Source organism: Drosophila nasuta, chromosome 3, assembly GCF_023558535.2.
Source record: "Drosophila nasuta strain 15112-1781.00 chromosome 3, ASM2355853v1, whole genome shotgun sequence".
Lineage (NCBI taxonomy): Eukaryota > Metazoa > Arthropoda > Insecta > Diptera > Drosophilidae > Drosophila > Drosophila nasuta.
In genome coordinates, this window is record NC_083457.1 from 50,073,611 (window position 1) to 50,094,356 (window position 20,746).

Consider the following 20,746-nt stretch of genomic DNA (forward strand, 5'->3'; position numbering starts at 1 on the left):
TAATTGTACTATCTTAATCGGCATTTTCTCATTCTTCTAATTTCATTCCTTGCTCATATTTGCGATAATACATAATAAATCCATAAATATGGATTTTTAGTTACGTAGAATACAGAAAATTCAAGCGATCGCTAGGCCATGAGATCACCCGATTCTGTAAACCTGCCTTCGTATATTTTTTTTTACAAATATTTATATTATTTAATATAATTGTTTTAATTTTATATTTCATTATTTTTTTGTTGTAAAATGTTTTCCATAGAGATTTATTTATAGATTTTCAATAATCTGCAATACAGAAAATACAAACGATCACTAAAAAAAGGTTATTAGGATAAACTTAGCTGTTCGCTGTAGTTTCATTTCTTATCAAAACATGTTCTATAATATTTAATTTAGTTACAAAATTGAAGTCGTTATATGCATTTCTTATATTTTATCAAACTTAATTTTGGTTTTGCTTTCCTATATTTATTATTTTTCAGTAAAAACCGTAACAGCACATTTTGAGACCTTTTTCCAACAATCTGGCAACAATATGTACCACATAGAAAGCTTGCCACTACATGTATTTTAGGTGCTCAACAATTTACTGCCTTCTGGCAACATCAACAAGTTCCACTTGGAGCTGAACTTATTGAGCTGGCCATAAAAAAACACGAACCGTTAATAAACTTGAATTTGATTGTTCAGTAAGCAATAATAATAAAAGTTACGAACTTTAATTGAAATGTAAAAATGCAAGAAATATACACAAATAATTAAAATATTTTTATATGCCACACTAAATTTATTATTATTATTAGATATTTTTTGTGTGTATAGTTTTTATTACCTTGGATGGATAGCAAAAACCGGAAGGCAATACAGGTGTTAGTTAAAGCATTTGGCTAAGTTCAGAGACAGCGCAAATAAAACTTGTCTTTGCGCATAATTAACAGTTAGTGGCAATCGTTGTGGGGTATTAACAAGTTAAGTTTTTGGTTAATCACTGTTAAAGTTCACATGTAATAAGATGCGAGGCGTTTTCCTCATTATGCCATAAAACTTGAGACATCAATCAGACAAACTGATGAAATTTTCGACTGCGGCAACTACAATAATAGCAATATAGTTGCTTGTAATTTGCAAATTAGCCAAACTTGTGTTATTGCGGGTTTTTTTATGGCCTGTGAAGATGGAAAAACGGAAGATGGAAATCTTCGTGTGGTACTCGTACTCGTATTTGCTGATTGATGACTCGACAATAAAATGAAACTCCAGCGATGCGGTAATACGCTTAATGGACATAAATTTAATGTGCGTAGACAGCTGAACAACAGTTCAGTTGGAAAACATTGAATTGCGTGAAATGAAAACGCAGTCCGTTTTTCGCACTGTGATTACCAAGAAAGTGTGAAGAAAACTGTTTCAAATTGCCAATTGAAAGTGCTGCTGCTGCCCCGAGGCAGAGGCAAAACCAAAACATAAAAATGCCTAAAAGACTTAAGTCTTTAATTCCCCCCTTGAAGTGATAAAGCAATTGCAATAAAGCGCACAAAAGCGAAACAATGAAAAATGGCCACCAATAGAGCAAAAGTTGCTGCAGCTCAATCAGCAGCAAACTTGACTAAGTTATTGTCGGAGGCGATTAAAGTGCAGTTCAAGTCATTTGCCGCAGGGCTGTTATTTTTTTTCTTGCTGCAAAACGAAAGTGCTGTCCACCTGCCAACTGTCTGTTGCTTGTTTGAAATTGATTTAAGCCATGAAGCCCTTAGGGGCTTGACCTCTGGACAGCAGCTGATTGATATTTCAACAGCTTTGGCTAAGCTCGGTAGCTAATCCAGCTAATGGCTATTAAACATGCTTCCGTTAGGGGAGTTTTGTTGTTTGGCTTTTGGTTTTCTGCTTCCTGACCCACAGCCCCAAAACGAAAGACTTAAGACACGAACTTTGTAATGAGGCGTGAATAAACATGAAGACGGTAACAACTTCCGCATTACGTGCGAGCTATTTAGCAAATTGAATTTTAACGGTTCACTGAACCTGCACGCTGCAGAAAGAAAGGCAATTAAACAATTGGCAATTGAATGCAAAACCACGTCGCAGCGCCACCAAATTGCAAGGCATAGCTAAAGTGAAGACGAAGGCATAAGCAGAAGCAGAAGCAGAAGTAACAGAACCAGCCAACAGCGACGCCAGCAGTTGGCCGTGGCAGTGGCAGTGGCAGTGGCGGTGGCAGCAACCGTGGCAGAGGCAGAGACTGAGGCAGTAACTGCTCTGTCAGCGGTTACAGCAAACAACAGTCTGCGGCGAGTGTTGAAAGCGTTAAGACGTGCTAGCGGCTGCTGTGCACGATTGCGAACCAAGTTACAGTTTGAAGACAGAGTGCTCTGAAGTGCTCTACTCTCTACCAGCTCGACAGCGGCAGAAGTATGTGATTGTGATTGTGTGTGTGTGTGTTGAATGAAGAAAGAAAAATCTCTTAGCAGAAGCTGCAAATTAAGGCGCGTGTGAAATCTGTGAAAATTTGCATTTGCCTTTACGCTTTGCTTTTTGCGTTTAAAACAAATTCAAGCAAGAAGTAGAAGCAAAGAAGCTTAACAAAAGTGGCAGACATAAAAAGTGAAAATTAGCCGCTAAAAAGTGGAGTGAAACAGCGTTGATTCTCGTTGATCGCGCGAACAGGAAATAAACGGGCCACACCAGAGCAGCGCTTAACATATATAAACTTGCCGTTTACGCTGAGATCGATTCAGATTCAGATACAGATATTTTGAGGCGCAGATACTGAGACTGGGAGATTGAGCTGCGAAGTATAAACGAGGTGATTTCTTGGCAGCCTCGTTTAATAAATTAATCATAAGACGAAAATCGAAAATGGAATCTTAAAATGCTTCGCTTTTTATTTGTTTTTTTTTTGTTCGGTTTTTTGTTAGCCAAATATGTGAAATGGAAACAACTTTCTAAAAGAAACAGAAACAACAACAACAACAATGACGTCGACGCACCAAAATTTGAATTCTTTTTTTTATATGTTTTTTTTTTATTCTTTACGCCCGAGGAAATTGTGTCAACTTGCTAAGGTATGCGTGCGTGCGTTTGTGTTGTTATTGCTGTTGTTGTTGCTTTGGGTCTTTTACTTGTTGCTACCTAATGTGTCAAGTTCGTTGCCTAAGTCTTTCGTTTAGGGCCGGCAAATTGAATTTGTCAGCACGCGTCTTTAATATTTGAATGTGCTTTTTAATGGAGTGACAGCTCACACAGATCTCCGATCTTAAGCTGTCTAGGTCGCTCTGCGGGTTCTGCGTTTACTAGGTTAGTCGGTTAGTTGTTGTTGTTGCTGTGCTTGCTGTTCTTGTTGTTCTTGTTGTGGTTGCCACAGCTTGGTGTCTGCTTAGAGGATTCTGGCGACTTTCTTGCTGCGGTTTGTTGGCTGTTTCTCTCATTGCAGCGCTTAATTTGCCACTTTGTATCGCTGTTGTTGCTGTTGTTGTTGTTGTTGTTGTTGCTGGTACTGTTACGGCTTGCTGTGTTTTTCGACTGGCCCCGTTTCGGTGGCAACGCACGCGAATTATAAGCTAATTAAAGCTTGCCAAAGAATTTCCAGTGAAATTGCATTCAACATCGCCATTCGCATTCGCATTCGCATTGGCAATGGTAATGGCAAAATGCATTAGCAGCTGCTGCAACATCTCTATCATCTCAGCAATTTAAATACTCACGAGCAACATATTCACTTTTACTCCGACCGATGGGGCGCCCACACGCCTGGGAACCAAATGCCTGTTGGGGGGAATTTAACTGCACCTTATTGGATTAATTTGATTTATGTATGGCATCATGACATCATCAGCAGCAACATCATTGCCATCACTTTCCCAGTGCCATATGCAAACAAAAAGAAGATGGTGAAGACACCCCACATACAAACACACACAAAACCAGAAGCGATGAGGTCTTTCTCTCTGGCCATTAAACATGACCAATGCCAATGCCATTGCCATTGCCATGCCAATTGGCTCTTTGTGTGTGCAGGTGTGCAAAATAAATTAAAGAGTTTGGCGCACGAAAACATGCTGCGAAGATGCACACAAATCTCAGCTCGTTGGCAGCTCGGGGGCGTCCTGGCTGCAACCTGAAGATGTGCCATAAGTTTTTATTTGCAAATCGTTATTTAGTTTTTTGGTTTTTGTCTTTGCTGGCCTTGTGACTTGTTTCGGCAACAGGCTCCTGCAAGCGCTAATGTCGCTTGTTGCCTTTTCTAAACTGTCAACCAGTCGATAGATAAAGCACACCGTCGTCGTCGCCAAAGTTTTCACTTTTCAACTGCGCTAAAGGTCAGCGCAGCGTCTCCATCTCCATCTGCGAACACGATTGCCGCAGCTGCAGGCTGATGGTAACTTGTAGGCGATGCCTTAAGGAGCTGCTAGCTAACTGGCTGCCAATCTGTTCGCCTGCCTGCAGTTAGCATTTTGAATTTGTCAGCTCCGGCTCCCAGGCCAGCGGCATCCATTCATTGATGCGGCACTTTCGAATGCATTCCATGGGGGCGCCATGCCATTGTGTGCCAAGGAATCATAGTAGACGAAGGTTAACCCAGGTCAGGCTCAAGACTGGCTTAGCAGGCAGGAAATTATTTATGTTTTTCAGCAACAGTAGTTACAGTTTATTCACCTCAAAAGTGCAATAAGCAATCAGTTTCCTACACTCCGAGAGTAGCTTCTTCATTTAATTTTTCTATGATTAATTGTTGTAGATGTGAATAACATTTGTGAAATTAATGTGAAATTCAATAATTGCTTATGGTAATCCTTAGGCTTATATTTTAATATATTTATTAAGAATTTAAAAAGGAGAATTCCGCTTTTTTGTAAAGAAAAACATAAATAAGAGAGAAAAATATAATTGAAACTAATAAATTCAGTTTAAATTCTAAAGAGAAAATATGGGGAATTCTTTAGTTTCTATTCTAAGGAAAAATATGCAGGATTCTCATCTTAAATGAGTTAATGATTTATTGTGCTTAAATATTTTAGTAAATTGTTTAGTTGAATATATTTTATGATGATATATTCAGCCGGTAAATAAATGGACAAACAAAAATCTTATGGGTAGTCTCTCTCTTTAACTACAACTTCTTGTAGTTCCATTTAACAAATTTCGAATATGTTACCCTTTACAGGGCTCTAATGTAATGTAATGTGTAATGCTATCATAATTTGACGTTGTCTGCTTTTTGATGCCTAGATCAAAGCTTACACGGCTTGTCTGATTTATGACTGTTGACTGCATCAACGCTGGCAGCCAAGCAACTGTGGCAGCAACAAGTAAAATAACACTAACAACGACACTTATGAGTTGTTTTGGTGCTTCACGCCTTGTTGAGCACGCGAGAAGACGATGATGATAGCCGCAAATGTGGCTCTATGGCAATGGCAATGGTAATGGCGATTACCTAAAGCCAAAGCCAACACCAAAGCTAAGGCTGAAGCCGAAGTTGCAGTTGGCAGGAGCTGCTGTAATAGCCACAACCATGACTTGATTATGATTATGGCTACATGGCTATGACGCTGACACCGCATTTGCCATGCTGATGATGCAGTGGCTCAGTTCATTCGGTAGTTGGGCGTGTTGCGTTGCGTTGCGATGCCATGCTTACGCTTTTATTACAATTGTTAATGGCTTTTACTTTCGGTGGAAAGGCGAACGACAACAACAAATTCAAAATCTAAGGCAATGAAAGCAAAAGTTCGTTGCCTAAGTCTTTCGTTTAGAATGCGCGTTGTCGAAAGCGTGCGACGCATAACCACAATTTGTTCGAGTGTGTGTCAGTGTGTGCTTTGTTTTATGATTTCTTTATTTCCATTATTGCTGCTGACTCTACTATTAGTATTGTTGCTGTGTTAATCTTTTATTTGGTTTTTGTTTTGGTTATTTTTTGTGTTTTGTTTGTGGAATTTAATTTCGTTATAATAACTGCAATCTGACCGCCCATTTTCTCATCAACTTTCGTTTGCTTCAGCTTTGTCGCCGTCGTCACCTCCAACAAAAACCAAAAAACACTAAATAAAACGAAAATGAAAGCTGGCCGCGCATTTGGTTGCCTCTTCTGGGCGTTACTCTATTGTGTGCTATATTTGGATTTGACCAACGCCAGCGAGGATGAGCTTCTCGACTTTGACTTTGCCGATGCCAAAGACATGGACACCGCTGCAGCCATTGACGATTGGCAGCTGGAGGATGAACATCAGGCACAGCAGACCGAAAAGAAACTTGAGGATAATATGCTAGACTTTAGTGTGGATCTTGATGAACCAGAACCGGAAAAGCAACTGCCTCCATTCGACTGGCGTGAGAAAGTTTTGCGAACTGCTTTGGCCAAAGCTTTGACGGATCGCGTGCTGCGTCAGAAGTTTGCTGAAGTGATGCCCATACTGCGTGTGCTCTCCTCGCAGCAGCGTTTGGCACTCTCAGCGCTTATCTCGGCGCAAATGAATGCTAAACAGGGACATGAACTCAGACTAGAGCAGGTAAGTAGAGGAGACAGTTCAAACTGTTCATTCGTTATACATTTTCTTACCTGTATTTCAGGTGCGCATGATGTTTGGCGATGACAAGAAACTGTTGCTGCCCATTGTCTTTGATCTGGCCAATTTGGTGAAGAGTTCGGCACGCAAGTACATACAACTGGGGAGCGATTTGGCAGCTGCTGCTTTGCGACACACGCCGCTGCAGAAGCGGAAGGATGTGCTGACTGTGGAGGAGACGCAGCAGGATGACAGCGTGGGCACCATTGATGTGGGTGCCAAACACGATCAGGATGATGTTGATTCGATAGAGGACTTCTTTGATGAAATGCAATCGGAGATGCTCGATCCACAGTTAATCAACGAGGCTCTGCAGGCCACGCCTGCCACACCTCCGCAAAATGCAGACAATAATGCCACCAACTCGAGCTCTAAGCGTGTGCGTCGTGCAGCCAACGAATTTGTGCACAAGCTAACACGTTCGGTGCCCATTTCGGTGTCGGAACAGCAGTTGATGGGCGGTGCTGCGGGTCGCACCATCAAGCTGAACACAACCGCCTTTCAGCAGCCGCCCATTGGACAACCCGCCAGCAGCCAGCCCACCACCGCTTCGGAAACAGTGACCAGCACAACGTTGAGCTACGAGGAGGTTGAGGATCTTGCTTTTGCTGGACTGAATGGCACTGAAGTGCCGTTAATTGCGGCCGATGAGCGCAACTATCAGTTGAACAATGGCAGCAACAGCAGCGTAGAGGAGCCGCTGCCTAGCCCTGAGGAGTTGATTGCCGGACCACGTTATCGCTTGAACAGCAACAAGCGACACAGCCAGAAGACGATGCCGCCGATTAAGCGCAAGCGAGTGCCCAGCTCGGTGCACAGTCGCGGCAGACCGAAGACGTCGGCTAGTTCGCATAATCCCGTTGTGGTGTCGCACAAGAAGTGCGAGAGATTCACGAACAACATGTGCATACGTGCCGATGATTATCCGCTGTAAGAGATCCACTTAGTTAGTGTTAGGTGGCTTTTTGGGTTGGCCTCCTCCCCACGGTGTTGCTCAGGGTTCCCTCGGTTGTACCTTCTAGTTGATCTTACACCCTAGCTTTAGTTTGTAATCGTAGCGTGAATTTAGCTTAAATAAAACAAAACAACAAAATGTAATTTATTTCACACACAATCCACAATCCTCAAATCTCAATTGCACATGGTTACGGTGGTTCTCAGCTACTAATCCTTTTGGTCCACTAGCCGGCAGCTAAACACTCTCCTACTATTTCATCAGCGAACAGATCATGGGCAGCATTCGACGACACAAGAATGCCATGAGCGCCCTGCTAGCCGAATTCTACGATAAGCCGAATAATAATCTAGAGTTTGGCGACGAATTCGATGATTATCTGGTCAACAAGAAGCGGTAAGTGATTGTTTAAAAAACATAAATCGAATTGATATTTGCTAAACTGTTCTAGGCGTGAGGATGAGGGAAGCGCAGGTGGCATGTGCCAGAGTGTTGTGCGCTATGCTCGACCACAGAAGGCAAAGGCAGCGTCTGGCGAATGGAAATACATTGTGAACACAGGGCAACACACGCAAACATTGCGTCTAGAGAAATGCAGGTGAGTGTGTTGAAGTGTTGAAGAAAGGAAAACAAACTCAGACTTATTCTCAGCGATTTCTAAATACATCATTAAAATATGATTGATCTAGTCTTCGTCCATTTTCACTTACTTTTGTTATTCAAAATTATTTTCAAATACATTTCTGCTTTACCCAAATTTGGTATAGTTTTGACCACTTCTAAAAATAATCACTTTATTTTGCAAAAAAAAAGTAAATCACTTTTCTATTTTTAGTTCAGTGGGTTATTAGTGAAGCTATCAATCATCAGCATAATTAGTTTTGGTTTCGTTTCACATACTTATGGAATTTTGTACTGTTAGGCTGTTGAGACATACGCAGGCAATTAATTTAGCTGTCGTAGTTGCTAATTTGATAATAAATACGGAGCGAAACTTAGACGGCCGCAAATAAAAATTTCGTGTGAAACAACAATACATTAATATGTATTAATAATAGCAAATTATTTCGTTCAATGAACCGTGATTTTTCAATAAGGAAGTGTTTTTTCTTTGCATACTGAATTCATGGAAATCGCAATTTTTTTCTAAGTAATCAACAGATGTTTATAGCTTCTTAGATAGTAGCAAATTACTTCGCTTAATGAACTGTGTGTTCCTCTATTAAAACTTAAATAAAGTGTTCCTTTTTATTACTGCAAACTGTTCCCACTTTGTACATTAAACTGTTTCCACTCTGTACATCAAAATGTTTCCACTTTGTGCTTTTAACTATTTCCACTTTGTAAATCGCCTCGATACCGACTTCGATCATCAGTTGCACTTTGCAGATAAAATTACTCCCACTTTGTATATTAAAATGTTCTCACATTGAACTGTTCTTACTTACTACTTCAAACTGTTCCTACTTAGTACTGCAAACTGTTCCCACTTTTTTCATCAAACGGTTCCCATCCCATTAAACGGTTTATATCAAACTGTTCCCATTATGTATATTAAACTGTATTGTAAACTGTTCTCACTCTCTTTCTCTTCTCCAGCAACCCTGGTGAAAGCTGCTCGTACCTCGCTCAATCGTATCGCTCACACTGCTCCCAGGTCTACAACTACCATCGCCTGCTCAGTTGGGACAAAGTACGTGGACTGCATGTGGATATATTCAAGGTGCCCACATGCTGCTCCTGTCAGGTGGATGGCTATCGCCAGCAATTCCCACCGCTTGCCTCCATACAATCCAAAGACTATACGCCGAGTAGCAACTATAAGCTAGACAATGGAAACAACAATGGTTACAGCACCATCAACGAAGAGGACCTGGACTACAACGACGAGAGCGATGAGGATGAGCTGGGCTCGAGTTATTCGCCTTACGGAAATCGGGACAACAATGAGTTGAGCTATTTAGGCAGCAAGAAGGTGCGTTCCAAGGTGCCAGCGCCATCCAGTGTTGGTCCCTATCTCAGTCCACCCGATGATGAGGATCAATATGGAAGCTATAAGAGTCACAAGAGCAGCAGCAGTTCGAGCGTTTATGGTACGAGTTCCAGTTCGAAAAAGTATTACAACCAGCTGAGCCGCCGGCGGCCGCAGCACAATGAGCCGCGAGTGGATGTCGATTTGGATCTGTCGCCGAGCGAGACACAGGCCGAACAAGAGGTAAACGTATTTGGCCCACCGCTGGCTGGGGAACAGCAGCGCGTGCCCCTCAAGCGCAAGCGTATTTATACCTCAAACACTCATACAGCAGCCGCATCAACTGGAGCAGCAGCAGCAGTATCAGGAGGAGCTCCACCATCATCAACTAGACTACGCATTCCAATTTCCCAGCAACCACAGAGCACAGCAGCTACCAGCAGTCTACCAGCCCGAACAGGAACAGCCGCAATTGCCACACTCGGCGTCAGTATCAGTGCTGCCCCCCATGCCCACCAAACAGCAGAAGCAGCAGCGTCAGGAGCATCCGTTGCTCCATCCGGCACAGCTGCGACATCTAACGTTGCCTTCGGTGCGGGTCAACAGCGCTACTACACAAGCAGCAAGTCGAGACCACGATACTATGCGCCCGTCACGACGACGACCGATACCGCTCCCGCTCCCTCAGCGTTCCCAGCCAGCTCAGCGACGCCACTACCGACCACATTCTATCAGCAGAAGCAGCAGCAGCAGCAGCAACAGCAACAGCAACATCAGCAATCGACGGCATTACCACAGCCACCACATGTGAACTCGATCTATGGCGAGAATGGGATTGGGAATGGGAATGGGAACGGTACTCGGCGCATCAATTACAGCTATCATCCTATCATTGATTTCTTCGAGAAGAACCGACGCGCCGAGGCAGCAGCAACAGCAGCAGTGCAACCAACACAGGCAACACACGAACATGACTACGAGGTGGAGGAATCACGCCGGATCGAGCAACGTTATCCGCCAGCTGCGGTGGGCATGGGTGGCATCTATCAGCATGCGATACCCACTCCGCACGAGCGTAGAATAGGCTTCGGAGCGGGTGTGGGAGCGGGAGCTGGTGGTGCTGCTGCAGCGGGTGGTGTTGGCGGTGCTGGAAACTATGGCTTTGCCAATGACAATGCATGGCAACCGCTGGTTGTGGACCACTAACCAATTAAGTCGCATGTAACCAAGTCCAAAATACAATCCTCCTTCCTATACAAACAATAACATGCCGCCAAACACATCTCGTATTAACCAGCGTCAAGTGTCGTTTTTCGTTGTGGTCTCTACTGATGCCTTAGTTTTTACACTATTTATAGTTATTGCCGATCCTGTTTTGCCGAGAACTAAACACCTAAAATTTTCTAGTTATTGCAACTGAATGACGTAAAATTGCTAATCGCATCTAACTTAATGTTTAACTGCATCTAATTAATTACCTATTTATTTATTTATTTAATTATTTATTTACTTGTAGTGCGTAGCAAAGTGACACAACCTATTTGGGGTTGTGTAATGGACAGTTATCGCTAGAGTTTTAGTAATAATACAAAAATAAATTATTAAAATACAAATACGTGGTTTTATTGCAACGAGGAAACTCTTTAATAGATGGGCTGTAAGCAATTAAACTACTTTATTACTTTGAAATAAAAATGAGATGTAAAAAAATCTTTACAGCTGCATATCAAACTCTTATTATTTTTTTTCACTTCGAGTAAATATGTAAATTAACACTTGTCATGTTTAAATAATATTTGACTACTTCTTTTATTAGTTTTATAATGTTTATCGTTAAAATTAATAGTTTGATTTTATGCCTTTGTAATTCATCTGCAACTGTGCTTGCATTTCTTGTTTCGTTTCATTTCCATCGTTCCGTTTACAGCATTGTCAACGAACTTATAATTTTCGTTGCATCTTTTAGGCGCTCATCGAAAATCATTTTTAATGCGCACAAGATAATTGAATTTGCGTAGACGATGATTTAATTTCAAAGGTGTGCATCATAAATAAGCTTTATTACCGTATTTAAATCGGTTTAGGCTTTCTCTTATACGACTACATATATTCATCTTTCTTATTAATGGCTTTGGCTTAGTTCAAGTTGAGGGTCAGGCGAAAGACACGCGGCCAAAAGGCAACAGCGGCAGCCGCTTACTAATGAGATGTGTGCGCGTATAAAAAACGCAATAAAAACATAAATAGAAACATTGGGAAAATTAATTTCAAACGAGTTTTGAGCTGCCGCCGCTGCCTCGGAAAGTTGCAGATAAGTTTTAGGTTTTTGTTGCTGAAATGTGCCAAACTTGAGAGAGGTGTTTGGTTGTTTGGTGTTTGCATATGCAAAGTGGGTTTCTAAAGCGAAACGGACTCGTGCCATTTGAGATAACACAGCACTGCGGCGACAGTGGCAGCACTGTCTTTGACCGGTTATAACATTGAATTCAACAATTGTTGCAACTTGCAACGTCACTTGCCAGTTTCGCTTTCATTGCTGCCGCACGAAGTTGCAGCGCAGACGAAGTAGACAAAGATGATGATGATGATGACGACGTCGACGACGAAAGACTCAAGTTGACTGGGAGTCGAAGCGAGGCGCAGTAAAAGACAACGCGTCATGGCTGGAGTCGGAGAAATGAGACGGGGCAAAGAAAATGGCCAAAAGCACCAATCAAACTGGAAAATTGGAAAAACGTTGTGCAAATTTTATAAAGGCGCAATGATACAGCCAATGCATCGCAGTTGTAGAGCAACCGTCGATTGTTGTGTGCTGTTGTGCTGTGCACGCGAAAGTGAAAAGTCGGATAAAACCATTGTGGCCTTGAGAAGTGAGAGTAAAAGTGCAATAAAAATAGAAAAACCCATTCAAAATGCCACCACAAAGGAGCTGTGTGCTCAGACTCCTGTGCTTGCTGCTACTGCTGCAGCACAGTTTAAGCATTAGGATTGAGGATAAATCGAGAAGTTCGAGTAGAGCAACCAGTAGCAGAGGAACCTCAACAACCAGCAGCACCACCAGCACAGTTACCCCGCCAGTTTATCGCGTGTCTCGCCCGGAGCCAAAGCAACCAGCGAAGCGTGTGCCACCTCATCTGCAGGATGTTCGACCTGGCTATGTGGACGACGATGCTGGCGATGTGATACGCATTATTGAGCCACCAGCTCACTTTCAAGAGCTGAAGCGCTTGCGTCAGCGTCAATCGCAGCGCAATGCACCACAAAAAGCTGTGGTCTGGGAGCAGCCACGCAAGCTGAGCACAAATCGACAGCCGAGACCCAAGCTGCAGCAGACGCAGCCACAGTCTCATATACAACCTCATGGACAACCACACTTACAACCTCTTTCACAGTCAAAATCGCAAGCACACAGTGGTGATCTGTTGACGCAGGAGGCGCAGTTTGCACCGCAGATTGTAAACAACCTGCAGTTGCCTATGGAGATACTCGCCTCGGTACGCAAGACTGAACGCATCTTGCAGCGTCAGCGACAGAAGTTGCCACTTGTGCGACAGCGTCACATACAACGACAGTCGCACACCATGATTGCACAGAAATCGCTGGAACAGCAACTCTATCAACGCGGACAACAGCAGCGATTGCGTGCAGTGTTGAATGACGATCACAAGCGCAGCAAACGCGTGAAGCGCGAAGCGAATCCTGCAGGTTATGATGTTGCACAGGGATTGAAGCTGGTGGCGCATATTGGGGAGCTGCTGAACAGTGCGTCGCAGTATCTGCCCGATGAGTTGGAACCAAATGAGCTTGCACCCCAGGCATCGCCATTGACAGCAGCTTTGGAGTCCATGGAGTCGCAGAGCTGTGGAAATTCAACGAAGTGCGACAGTCGACGACGTCGCCAGCGACTGTTCAAGTTGCAGGGGTCGAAAAAGACAGCTGCGAGGGGGCGTAACTTCCGCCATGAGGCAAGCACAACAACGACAACGACAACGACAACAACAACAGCAAAGTCAACAACAACTTCCACTTCAACTACTTCCGCAACTCCGTTGGCCAGTCGTCTGGTAAATTCACGTAAATCACCAAATAACCGCAATCAACAGCAACAGCAACAACAACAACAACTGCAGCTGCCCGCTTCTCCGCGCAGCGATGATACTGTGCTCTACGCGGATGTTATGTCGAATATTCGTAATTTGTGGCAGGAGCATGATTATGATCATGATCTTAGTCACAGTCTTGCCCCCCAGTTCGTTGCACCCGAACAGGTGGCCAACAACAGTGACTATCGTGCGTTGCAAGTCTATTTGCGTGAGCTGGACGAAATCTCCAAGCGATTGCCGACTGTCGCGTCATTAACGTCGCTGAATCATCAGGAGTTTGCACGTTCGACGCCCTCGCCCAGTTGGTATCTCATTAACAATGAGGGCAAGATCTATGAGACGCATTTGGACAGCGAGACGAAGCCAACGGCTGCTTTGTTTCACACATTTCCCGATATGCCCGAAGACAACGATGCCGTCTTGACGCAGAATTTGGAATAAATAAGTTGTATCAAAATAAAACATATTTATTTACTTGCTTAGTATAAGTCGTATGAAATAAAAACAGAGAAAGAGATTGTTGACTAATTTCATCTAATATTTTGGTGTTCTGGGAGAGACGCGACGCGTTAATGAATCTTTTTTTGGATTCTTGCGGGGCAGCGAAGCATTTAATTTGGCTAATTACAAACAGCCGCCTGACTCACAGCTTGTTCTTGGTTAAAGCGGCAATTTAGATAAGCAAAACAGGCAATTAGTTGTAGCTGCAACCCCCAACAACCATGTTGTTCTCTAAGAGTGCCGAAACCCATTGTCTTGAACCCTGACCCCGCACAATATAAAGATTTGCTGAGAAACTGCGAACGAGACGAGCGCTCAAAACGCAAACATAAACACAGGCCGAGTGCAAAGCCGTCAACAATTAGCAGCAAGTAGATAATGTGGCTATAGAAAGGGAAAACCAGAACGTGTTCTGACCTCGTTACCCACTGCGAGCATCTAAAGACTTACAACTGAGTACAGTGTGTTCTGCTTCATTTGGAACGATAAAGCGGCTTAATTAATAAACTATTGATTGAGTTGTCTAAGTGATTTCAAAATGAAACTACAAAGCGCACATAATCAGAGCATTTTTTTAGGAAATACTTAGGAAACATCAAAGCGAAGGTCTGTATAACAAGTTTGCGTCTGTGACAAGTCAACAACTTCAACATGATGTTGATGACTCTATATCATTATGTTTTTCGTTACTGAATTTCCTCGACAACTTATTGCGTTCTTGGCTCCTTAAAGAGAACTCGGTCTTTAATATCTGACATGATTTCTTTGCTTTCACAGCATCTGCTCGACATATTTGGCAATAGTTATATTCATTTAATACATCGTTTTGCCTTTTGCCTGGGCGAACGTAAATTGAAAAAAAAGCTTTTAATCAAATTTTTGCATTTTTATCTTGTTTTTGTTTTTAGTTCTTTTTTTTATGGAGATGCTTTGTTAGATGTGTATTTAAAACTCAACTGTTACATTTTGCTAACTCAAAATGGACGCGTTCTCATTTCCACATTCATTTCTGAGGTACGTCTGGTGTTTTTTTTTATTCACGTAGTTAAGTAGAGTTTTATTTTTATTGTTTTAGAATGTTGTTTAGCCACTTTGGCGTAAAAGTCTAATTTATAGAGCTCGTATATTTGAATTTTTCGTATTGTGTGTTGGTGGACTGGCATCCATAAATTAAACTTTTATCAACAAAGTTCTCGCTCGGATGCTGTACCAAAACGTGTTCTTTCCCCATTATGTAATCTGTCTGTACTACCGCCTGCAACTTTCTCATTCATCGGGATGATATGCCGAAGGTTTTTGAACCTAATTCCACAACACACGCGAGTCACACGCAAAATTCCCAAAAATAATTCTGACTGTAATTAAATGGAATAAGTTAGAATTTGAGATAAAAGTGAAAAACAAGCAAATAAAAATGCAAATAAAGCGATTGACGAGTACAAGGAATTATATTGGTTGCCCATTGCGACATTGACCCCACTGACCAAAAGAGAGGAAAATCAGCGAGCAGCTTGGAAAAAAAAAACAGAAACGAAAAACGAAAGAAACAAAAAGCAAACACAGAGACATGTAATTAGTAATCGGTCATGCAAGAAATGGAAGCCCCCTGCATGGCCCAAGGTACGAGTTGCCATGAGCAACGCTTCATTGATAATCTCGCTTGTGGGTGGTTGGGTGGCTGGTGGGGCAGCATCAGCAGCAGCTGTAGCTCGTGTATTGTTAGAAAGACACACGCAGTCTTTACATTGAGTCGCCCAATTGGATGGGGGGGAATTTTCTCGTTGTAGGCAAATTTTCGTAGACAATTGTTTTGTCGCTGCGCTTTGATGGCGACGTTGCAAGAATCGTTTGCCATTATATAAACATGCTGCACAGCTCCATCAACAGTCAGTTCAGTTGTACACTTCAAGTGGCATTTGCACCCAACTAAAAAACTAAAAAAACTAAACTAACAACATGTTCAACATCCGCTCCATCTGTCTCCTGCTGGCCTGCGCCTTGTTCTGCCTGCTGTTGAGCGTAGCTGAGGCGGCGCCACGTCCACAGGAAGAACCCCAAGCCGACTTGGAGGCAGGTGTTGAGGCCCAAGAGAAGGATCTAGAGGGCGCTGCATCCCTTGGCTATGGATACTATTCATCGCCCTATCTCGGCGGCTATTACGGCGGTGGTTACTGGCCTCACTACAGCGGCAGCTATTACGGTCTTGGTGAGTTTGGTGAGTCGATGGCGCTAAACTTTAGCTAATCTTTGCTAATTTTATTGCTTGGGATTCAGGTTATCCCTACTATGGGGGCTACTATGGACTCCATCATCACCATGGACACTATGGACACTACTTCTAAGCGTTGGCTAGTTGGCCTCTCTCCATTGCTTCCAACTCATAGTTCAGCGCTCCTGACCAAAGTCTCTCTCCAAGTGCTGACGCGCTGTCATAGTTCGCACTCTAGCTACAATTTAATTGCACTCCGCTGATGCGCAAGGATAATTGCTTCAATTAAGCAACAAAATCACAAAAAAAATAATACTACAAAACACAAACTCAACAATTCTATTATAATTTATAGTGCTAAGCGTTTCAATTTGACGACTACAGAATCATTTCCACAGAGCGAGAGAACATTTACGCGCCATAAAGGCTAATGAAATGCACTGTAGCAACTGCCCCGAATCACCCATACATTTAAACGTATTATATAATTAGTGTTAGTCGTCATAAAAATGCTTGGTGAACCGTTGAAATAAACTGCCCACAGAAATATATGCGAAATGAAAAATAGACAAAAATAAATCAAAAACCATTTGAAATTCAAATTGATTTGGCCAAAATATTTGGCTTATGGCCAATGCAGCTACATCAGAATAACTTGTATTCGCGCCGCGTTAATTAACTGACTATTAAGTAAATTGAAAGCATAAATTAGTGGACGTGACAGTGTTCCAGAATTAGAATCATTCCTATGCAAATGTTTGAACTCATCCATACACGTTTTCCCTCTGGCACATTTTGTCACGACAATTCAGTCAGTAGCTGATCGTTGTTACGCTGGGCGTATGCGTAATTTATGAGCTTTCGATGTAGTCAAGCGAAGCACAAAATTGTGTAAGGTTTAATTCATCTGACATTTGACCAAGTCAACAACTTAACAATCACTCCACTCTGTCTGTCTGTCTGTCTGACTCTTTGAGTGTCTCTGTTTGAACTGCAGCAAAGGTCACGGAAGTGATGCAGCAGAGATTAAATTTATTGAGCGACAATAACCGTTTGATTCGATTGCGAGTGCTGACTAAACGCTTTGCATAAATTAGCATACCAACAGCAATATCAATGTCCGATAAATGATAAATGATGAATGATGGATAATCATCATCATCCCAGCCACAAAACCTTGCAGACACAAATCATAAACTAAGCCAAGAATCTACCACATTGTTATTGACCTTTTTGGCGATTTGTTTGCTTTATAAATGTCAGTATCAAGAACGTTTTGAAGCGCGTATTCATCAGCCAAAAGTTTTCATTCGTTTTGTATTCGCTTTTTGTATTCATATTTTACAGACAATGGTGTTAAATTATTGGCTATTAAATTATCATTTGATGTGTGGCGCTCACGTTTCGTGTTTAATATCTTTATATATACACATTTTTTTTTTTTGGTTTCCATTGTTAGTGAAGCGTGGCTAAAAAGGCGGCTGATTATGTGCTTGAGTATTTATTTATCATAATTTATGTTTTGCCAAAAAAAAAGTATAATAATAATTTCGCAAGTTGCCATTTAAATTTTTCCGCAGAAATTGAAGAGTCAGTGCACCGCTTAACAGGTTTGAAATTAATTAAATATGCCACTTAGCACAATAAATACAAATCATAACAATTAAATTGGTGTGCCTTGTACCTTTCTGTTGTGCCTTGCCCATTTAAGAGATCAATGCTTGATTCATTCAAGCGATCGAGTAAATGGCCCAAATATTCGTTTGTGAAGATCATGACTTGCTGTTCAATTCATTAAATTATATTTCACTGGGCTCTGTAGGGCTACAATCAATCGAAAATCAGTTAACGGTGGTCAAAACAATGTAATAAAGCGGACAAGCAAATTGTTTAAATTGTTCAAAACTGAAGAGTCATACGAGCATGTTTAAATTTGCATTTGATCTCACATATATAGATATATTGATTATCATTTTGGATTGCGGCGCGTTGCGGCAACTTGACTCGAGTTCAAGTGCATGACCTAGAGGACGTTGTCTGCACGTTGTCAGTCAATTGAAAGTGAACCAGCAATTTCGATTTATATTTTGTTTTTTTGGTTTGCCATTGTTCAAGCATTCATTGCGTGGGCTATTTTATAACTCAATTAGACGCTAATCGCATCATTAGTGGTGCGCCTTGAGTGCTCGATCGATGATCGTTGTTCCGTGCTCTGTACTGTGCTGTGCTGCGGATGCTGTTGCAATCGGAATGCAATCAATGGCAGCCCTCTCTGGGCGTTGGCTTATGGAAATTTCTATAATTCAACGATAATAAATAAATAATCAATCTATATGCAAGTAGCATTAAGAGTTTTGTGTCGGCTTAAAAAAATCTCATTCTGTTGCAATGCGTCGCAATTTCGTAACATGAAAAGTTCCTGCTGCGACAAGTTTGTGTCTTAAGTCTTTCGTTTGACTGCTTAATTGATATGTGGTGCACGCAGTTCTTGAGCAGGTTTTTAGTGTCTTGGGTGCCTGCTTGCCACCAAGGACACTTACACAGAGAGAGAGAGAGAGAGAGAGAGACGCACTTGAACCTCATCCTGTGTGCATCTGTCGCTGACCCTCAAAATGTGGCCATTGAACTGGCCGCAATAACTTGTTTCGCTTTCCGTTCGCTGCGGCAATTTGGCGACTTTTGTGGTTGCCTCGAGTGAGAACAGCAGTGGCCGAGACCTGCGGTCTCACTCTCTCGGTCATGCCAAAGGTATTTATGTTCGTCTTTGACCTTGCATGCTGATCTTTCATGCGATCTTCATGTGTGAATGGCAGCAGCAGCAGCAGCAACTGAGGCACCACAGGGCGCTCTTGCTCTATGTATTCTTCACGACGACTCGCATATGTGTAGAGTGTAGTTTTCTGTGTTTTTGGCGGTTCTGGCCATTTGTATGGCGGTGGCACCCCGCACACCTTAATTACCTATGTCCCATGCTCGAGTTGGCAAAAGCAAGGGCAATCAATTGTGCCCAGCGAGCTCTAAATGCATCCGACCAGAAACTCGCCCAAAAAACATTCTTCTCTTCTAGTAATTTTATTACCGACCAAAAAAAGAGCGCAGCGTCAAGCGCTTTAATTAGCTTTTAACTTCCGCAAAACATTTGCAACATTTGCGTTAAAGAATGTATTTTTTTTTTTGGTTCTGCTTGTCTGTTGTCTTAGACATCTAACTTTTGCCTAGATGTTATACACACTCTTGTGGGTGCGTTCGAATCCCCCACAAGGGAGTGATTTATGAGCGTGTTGAAAATATTCATAAATATTTACGGCGTTTGTTTGATTTGTGAAACCATTATAAGTAGTTTTAATTAAAGCGCTTAGCGGCGGCATTCACTGAGCCTTATAATCAGCTCCAGCTTAACAGTAGGAAACACTACACTACAATGGGTGTAAATAATGCTTGAGATACATTCGACGAGTCTATTCTAAATCATAATACTCATTATATGCGCCAAATTGTTGACGGGAAGTTTAATTTAAAACACCAGCCATGAGTTATGAAGCTACTAACTAGCCGAAAAGCAATTCAAGTGGAAACACAGTAACATCATCAACAATCATCACACAGCCACAAAAGGCTGCCTTTAGAAAGGTGTATCTCAAATCCTGGACGTTTAAGGTCATCTATATGTATATGCAACTTTCAGAACGAGAACAAGCGCATCGGCTTTCAGTTTCAGCATCAGTTCAGCTTTACTTCCTTCTCTGAAACAGGATCAGAGACGCATCGCAGTTAAAACGATAATTCATTGTGAAGCCGAAGCCGATGACGATGACGAAGACGATGATGATGATGATGACGATGACGATGTCTCGATGTGACCTTCAAGCAAAAGTGCAAAAATTGTTTGCGTTTTTTTTATTTTCTCAGCAATTGTTCTTGCTGTTGCTGGTGCTTCGTCTGCCTGCTGTGTAGGATGTGTATGTAATTAAGTTGAACTTGTTATTGTTGCCGGTTTTGTGACCGCTTTTATGACCAAACAATTTATAACGTACAATCCCAATGCGCCCCAAGTTCAGCTAAACGCTGCGAAACTGTTGTTATAAATTAAACACCCAAATCTCATTTATCAAATTTATTACAACTTATGCTTATTGTTTGACAACATATTATTACATGTTTTACAACATGTTTTTTTTTTGTTTTTCGTAAGTTCACAGCACTTCAAGAATACGGGTAGCAACATTATGTCAAACAGCTTGTAACATGAAATAAATCATATTTTTATTTTAATGAAATTTGATAGCAATAGATTTTTAGCCCTTGACAACGCAGATCTTATTTATTGGCTGCTTAAGAAATAACAATAATAATTTGCTTTGTAATAAGTGTATGTGTGAGTCGGCCTTGTGGCGTCAGCTTTCGTTTAGTTGTCAGCTAATTTGTTTATTTTATTTA

The 20,746-nt window shown here is 41.9% G+C and overlaps 3 protein-coding genes across 7 annotated transcripts; all 3 read left to right on the forward strand.

Annotated features, from left to right (window-relative positions):
- Positions 1-2,296: 2,296 nt before the first annotated feature.
- On the forward strand, positions 2,297-11,190 carry LOC132792845 (neurotrophin 1). 5 transcript variants are annotated; one of them, XM_060802352.1, is made up of 7 exons: positions 2,297-2,412; positions 6,005-6,512; positions 6,574-7,499; positions 7,789-7,920; positions 7,976-8,122; positions 9,124-9,739; positions 9,828-10,420. In XM_060802352.1, the coding sequence occupies exons 2-7, from the start codon at positions 6,060-6,062 to the stop codon at positions 10,305-10,307; spliced, it is 2,754 nt and encodes a 917-aa protein (XP_060658335.1). In that variant the 5' UTR covers positions 2,297-2,412; positions 6,005-6,059; the 3' UTR covers positions 10,308-10,420. The 5 variants fall into 5 exon arrangements, with proteins under 5 accessions (XP_060658335.1, XP_060658336.1, XP_060658332.1 ...); XM_060802353.1 differs by having other exon boundaries at positions 9,831-10,420; XM_060802349.1 differs by having other exon boundaries at positions 9,124-11,190.
- Positions 11,191-12,266: 1,076 nt separating this feature from the next.
- LOC132791221 (uncharacterized) lies at positions 12,267-14,127 on the forward strand. The gene has a single exon (XM_060800062.1). It carries the CDS (start codon positions 12,409-12,411, stop codon positions 14,038-14,040), a length of 1,632 nt encoding a protein of 543 aa, XP_060656045.1. The 5' UTR covers positions 12,267-12,408; the 3' UTR covers positions 14,041-14,127.
- Positions 14,128-15,868: 1,741 nt separating this feature from the next.
- On the forward strand, positions 15,869-16,869 carry LOC132793005 (pupal cuticle protein Edg-91). The gene is made up of 2 exons (XM_060802562.1): positions 15,869-16,315; positions 16,375-16,869. Exons 1-2 carry the CDS (start codon positions 16,057-16,059, stop codon positions 16,440-16,442), a joined length of 327 nt encoding a protein of 108 aa, XP_060658545.1. The 5' UTR covers positions 15,869-16,056; the 3' UTR covers positions 16,443-16,869.
- The last annotated feature ends 3,877 nt before the right edge of the window (positions 16,870-20,746 follow it).

What these genes read in the sequence shown, in the direction of transcription:
- LOC132791221 (XM_060800062.1), top strand. Translation starts at nt 12,409, where the DNA reads ATGCCACCACAAAGGAGCTGTGTGCTCAGACTCCTGTGCTTGCTGCTA.
- LOC132792845 (XM_060802349.1), top strand. Translation starts at nt 6,060, where the DNA reads ATGAAAGCTGGCCGCGCATTTGGTTGCCTCTTCTGGGCGTTACTCTAT. An exon ending in ATGAACTCAGACTAGAGCAG is followed by an intron (nt 6,513 to 6,573) that starts GTAAGTAGAGGA and finishes CCTGTATTTCAG; the next exon opens with GTGCGCATGATGTTTGGCGA. An exon ending in TTGCGTCTAGAGAAATGCAG is followed by an intron (nt 8,123 to 9,123) that starts GTGAGTGTGTTG and finishes TCTCTTCTCCAG; the next exon opens with CAACCCTGGTGAAAGCTGCT.
- LOC132793005 (XM_060802562.1), top strand. Translation starts at nt 16,057, where the DNA reads ATGTTCAACATCCGCTCCATCTGTCTCCTGCTGGCCTGCGCCTTGTTC. An exon ending in TTACGGTCTTGGTGAGTTTG is followed by an intron (nt 16,316 to 16,374) that starts GTGAGTCGATGG and finishes CTTGGGATTCAG; the next exon opens with GTTATCCCTACTATGGGGGC.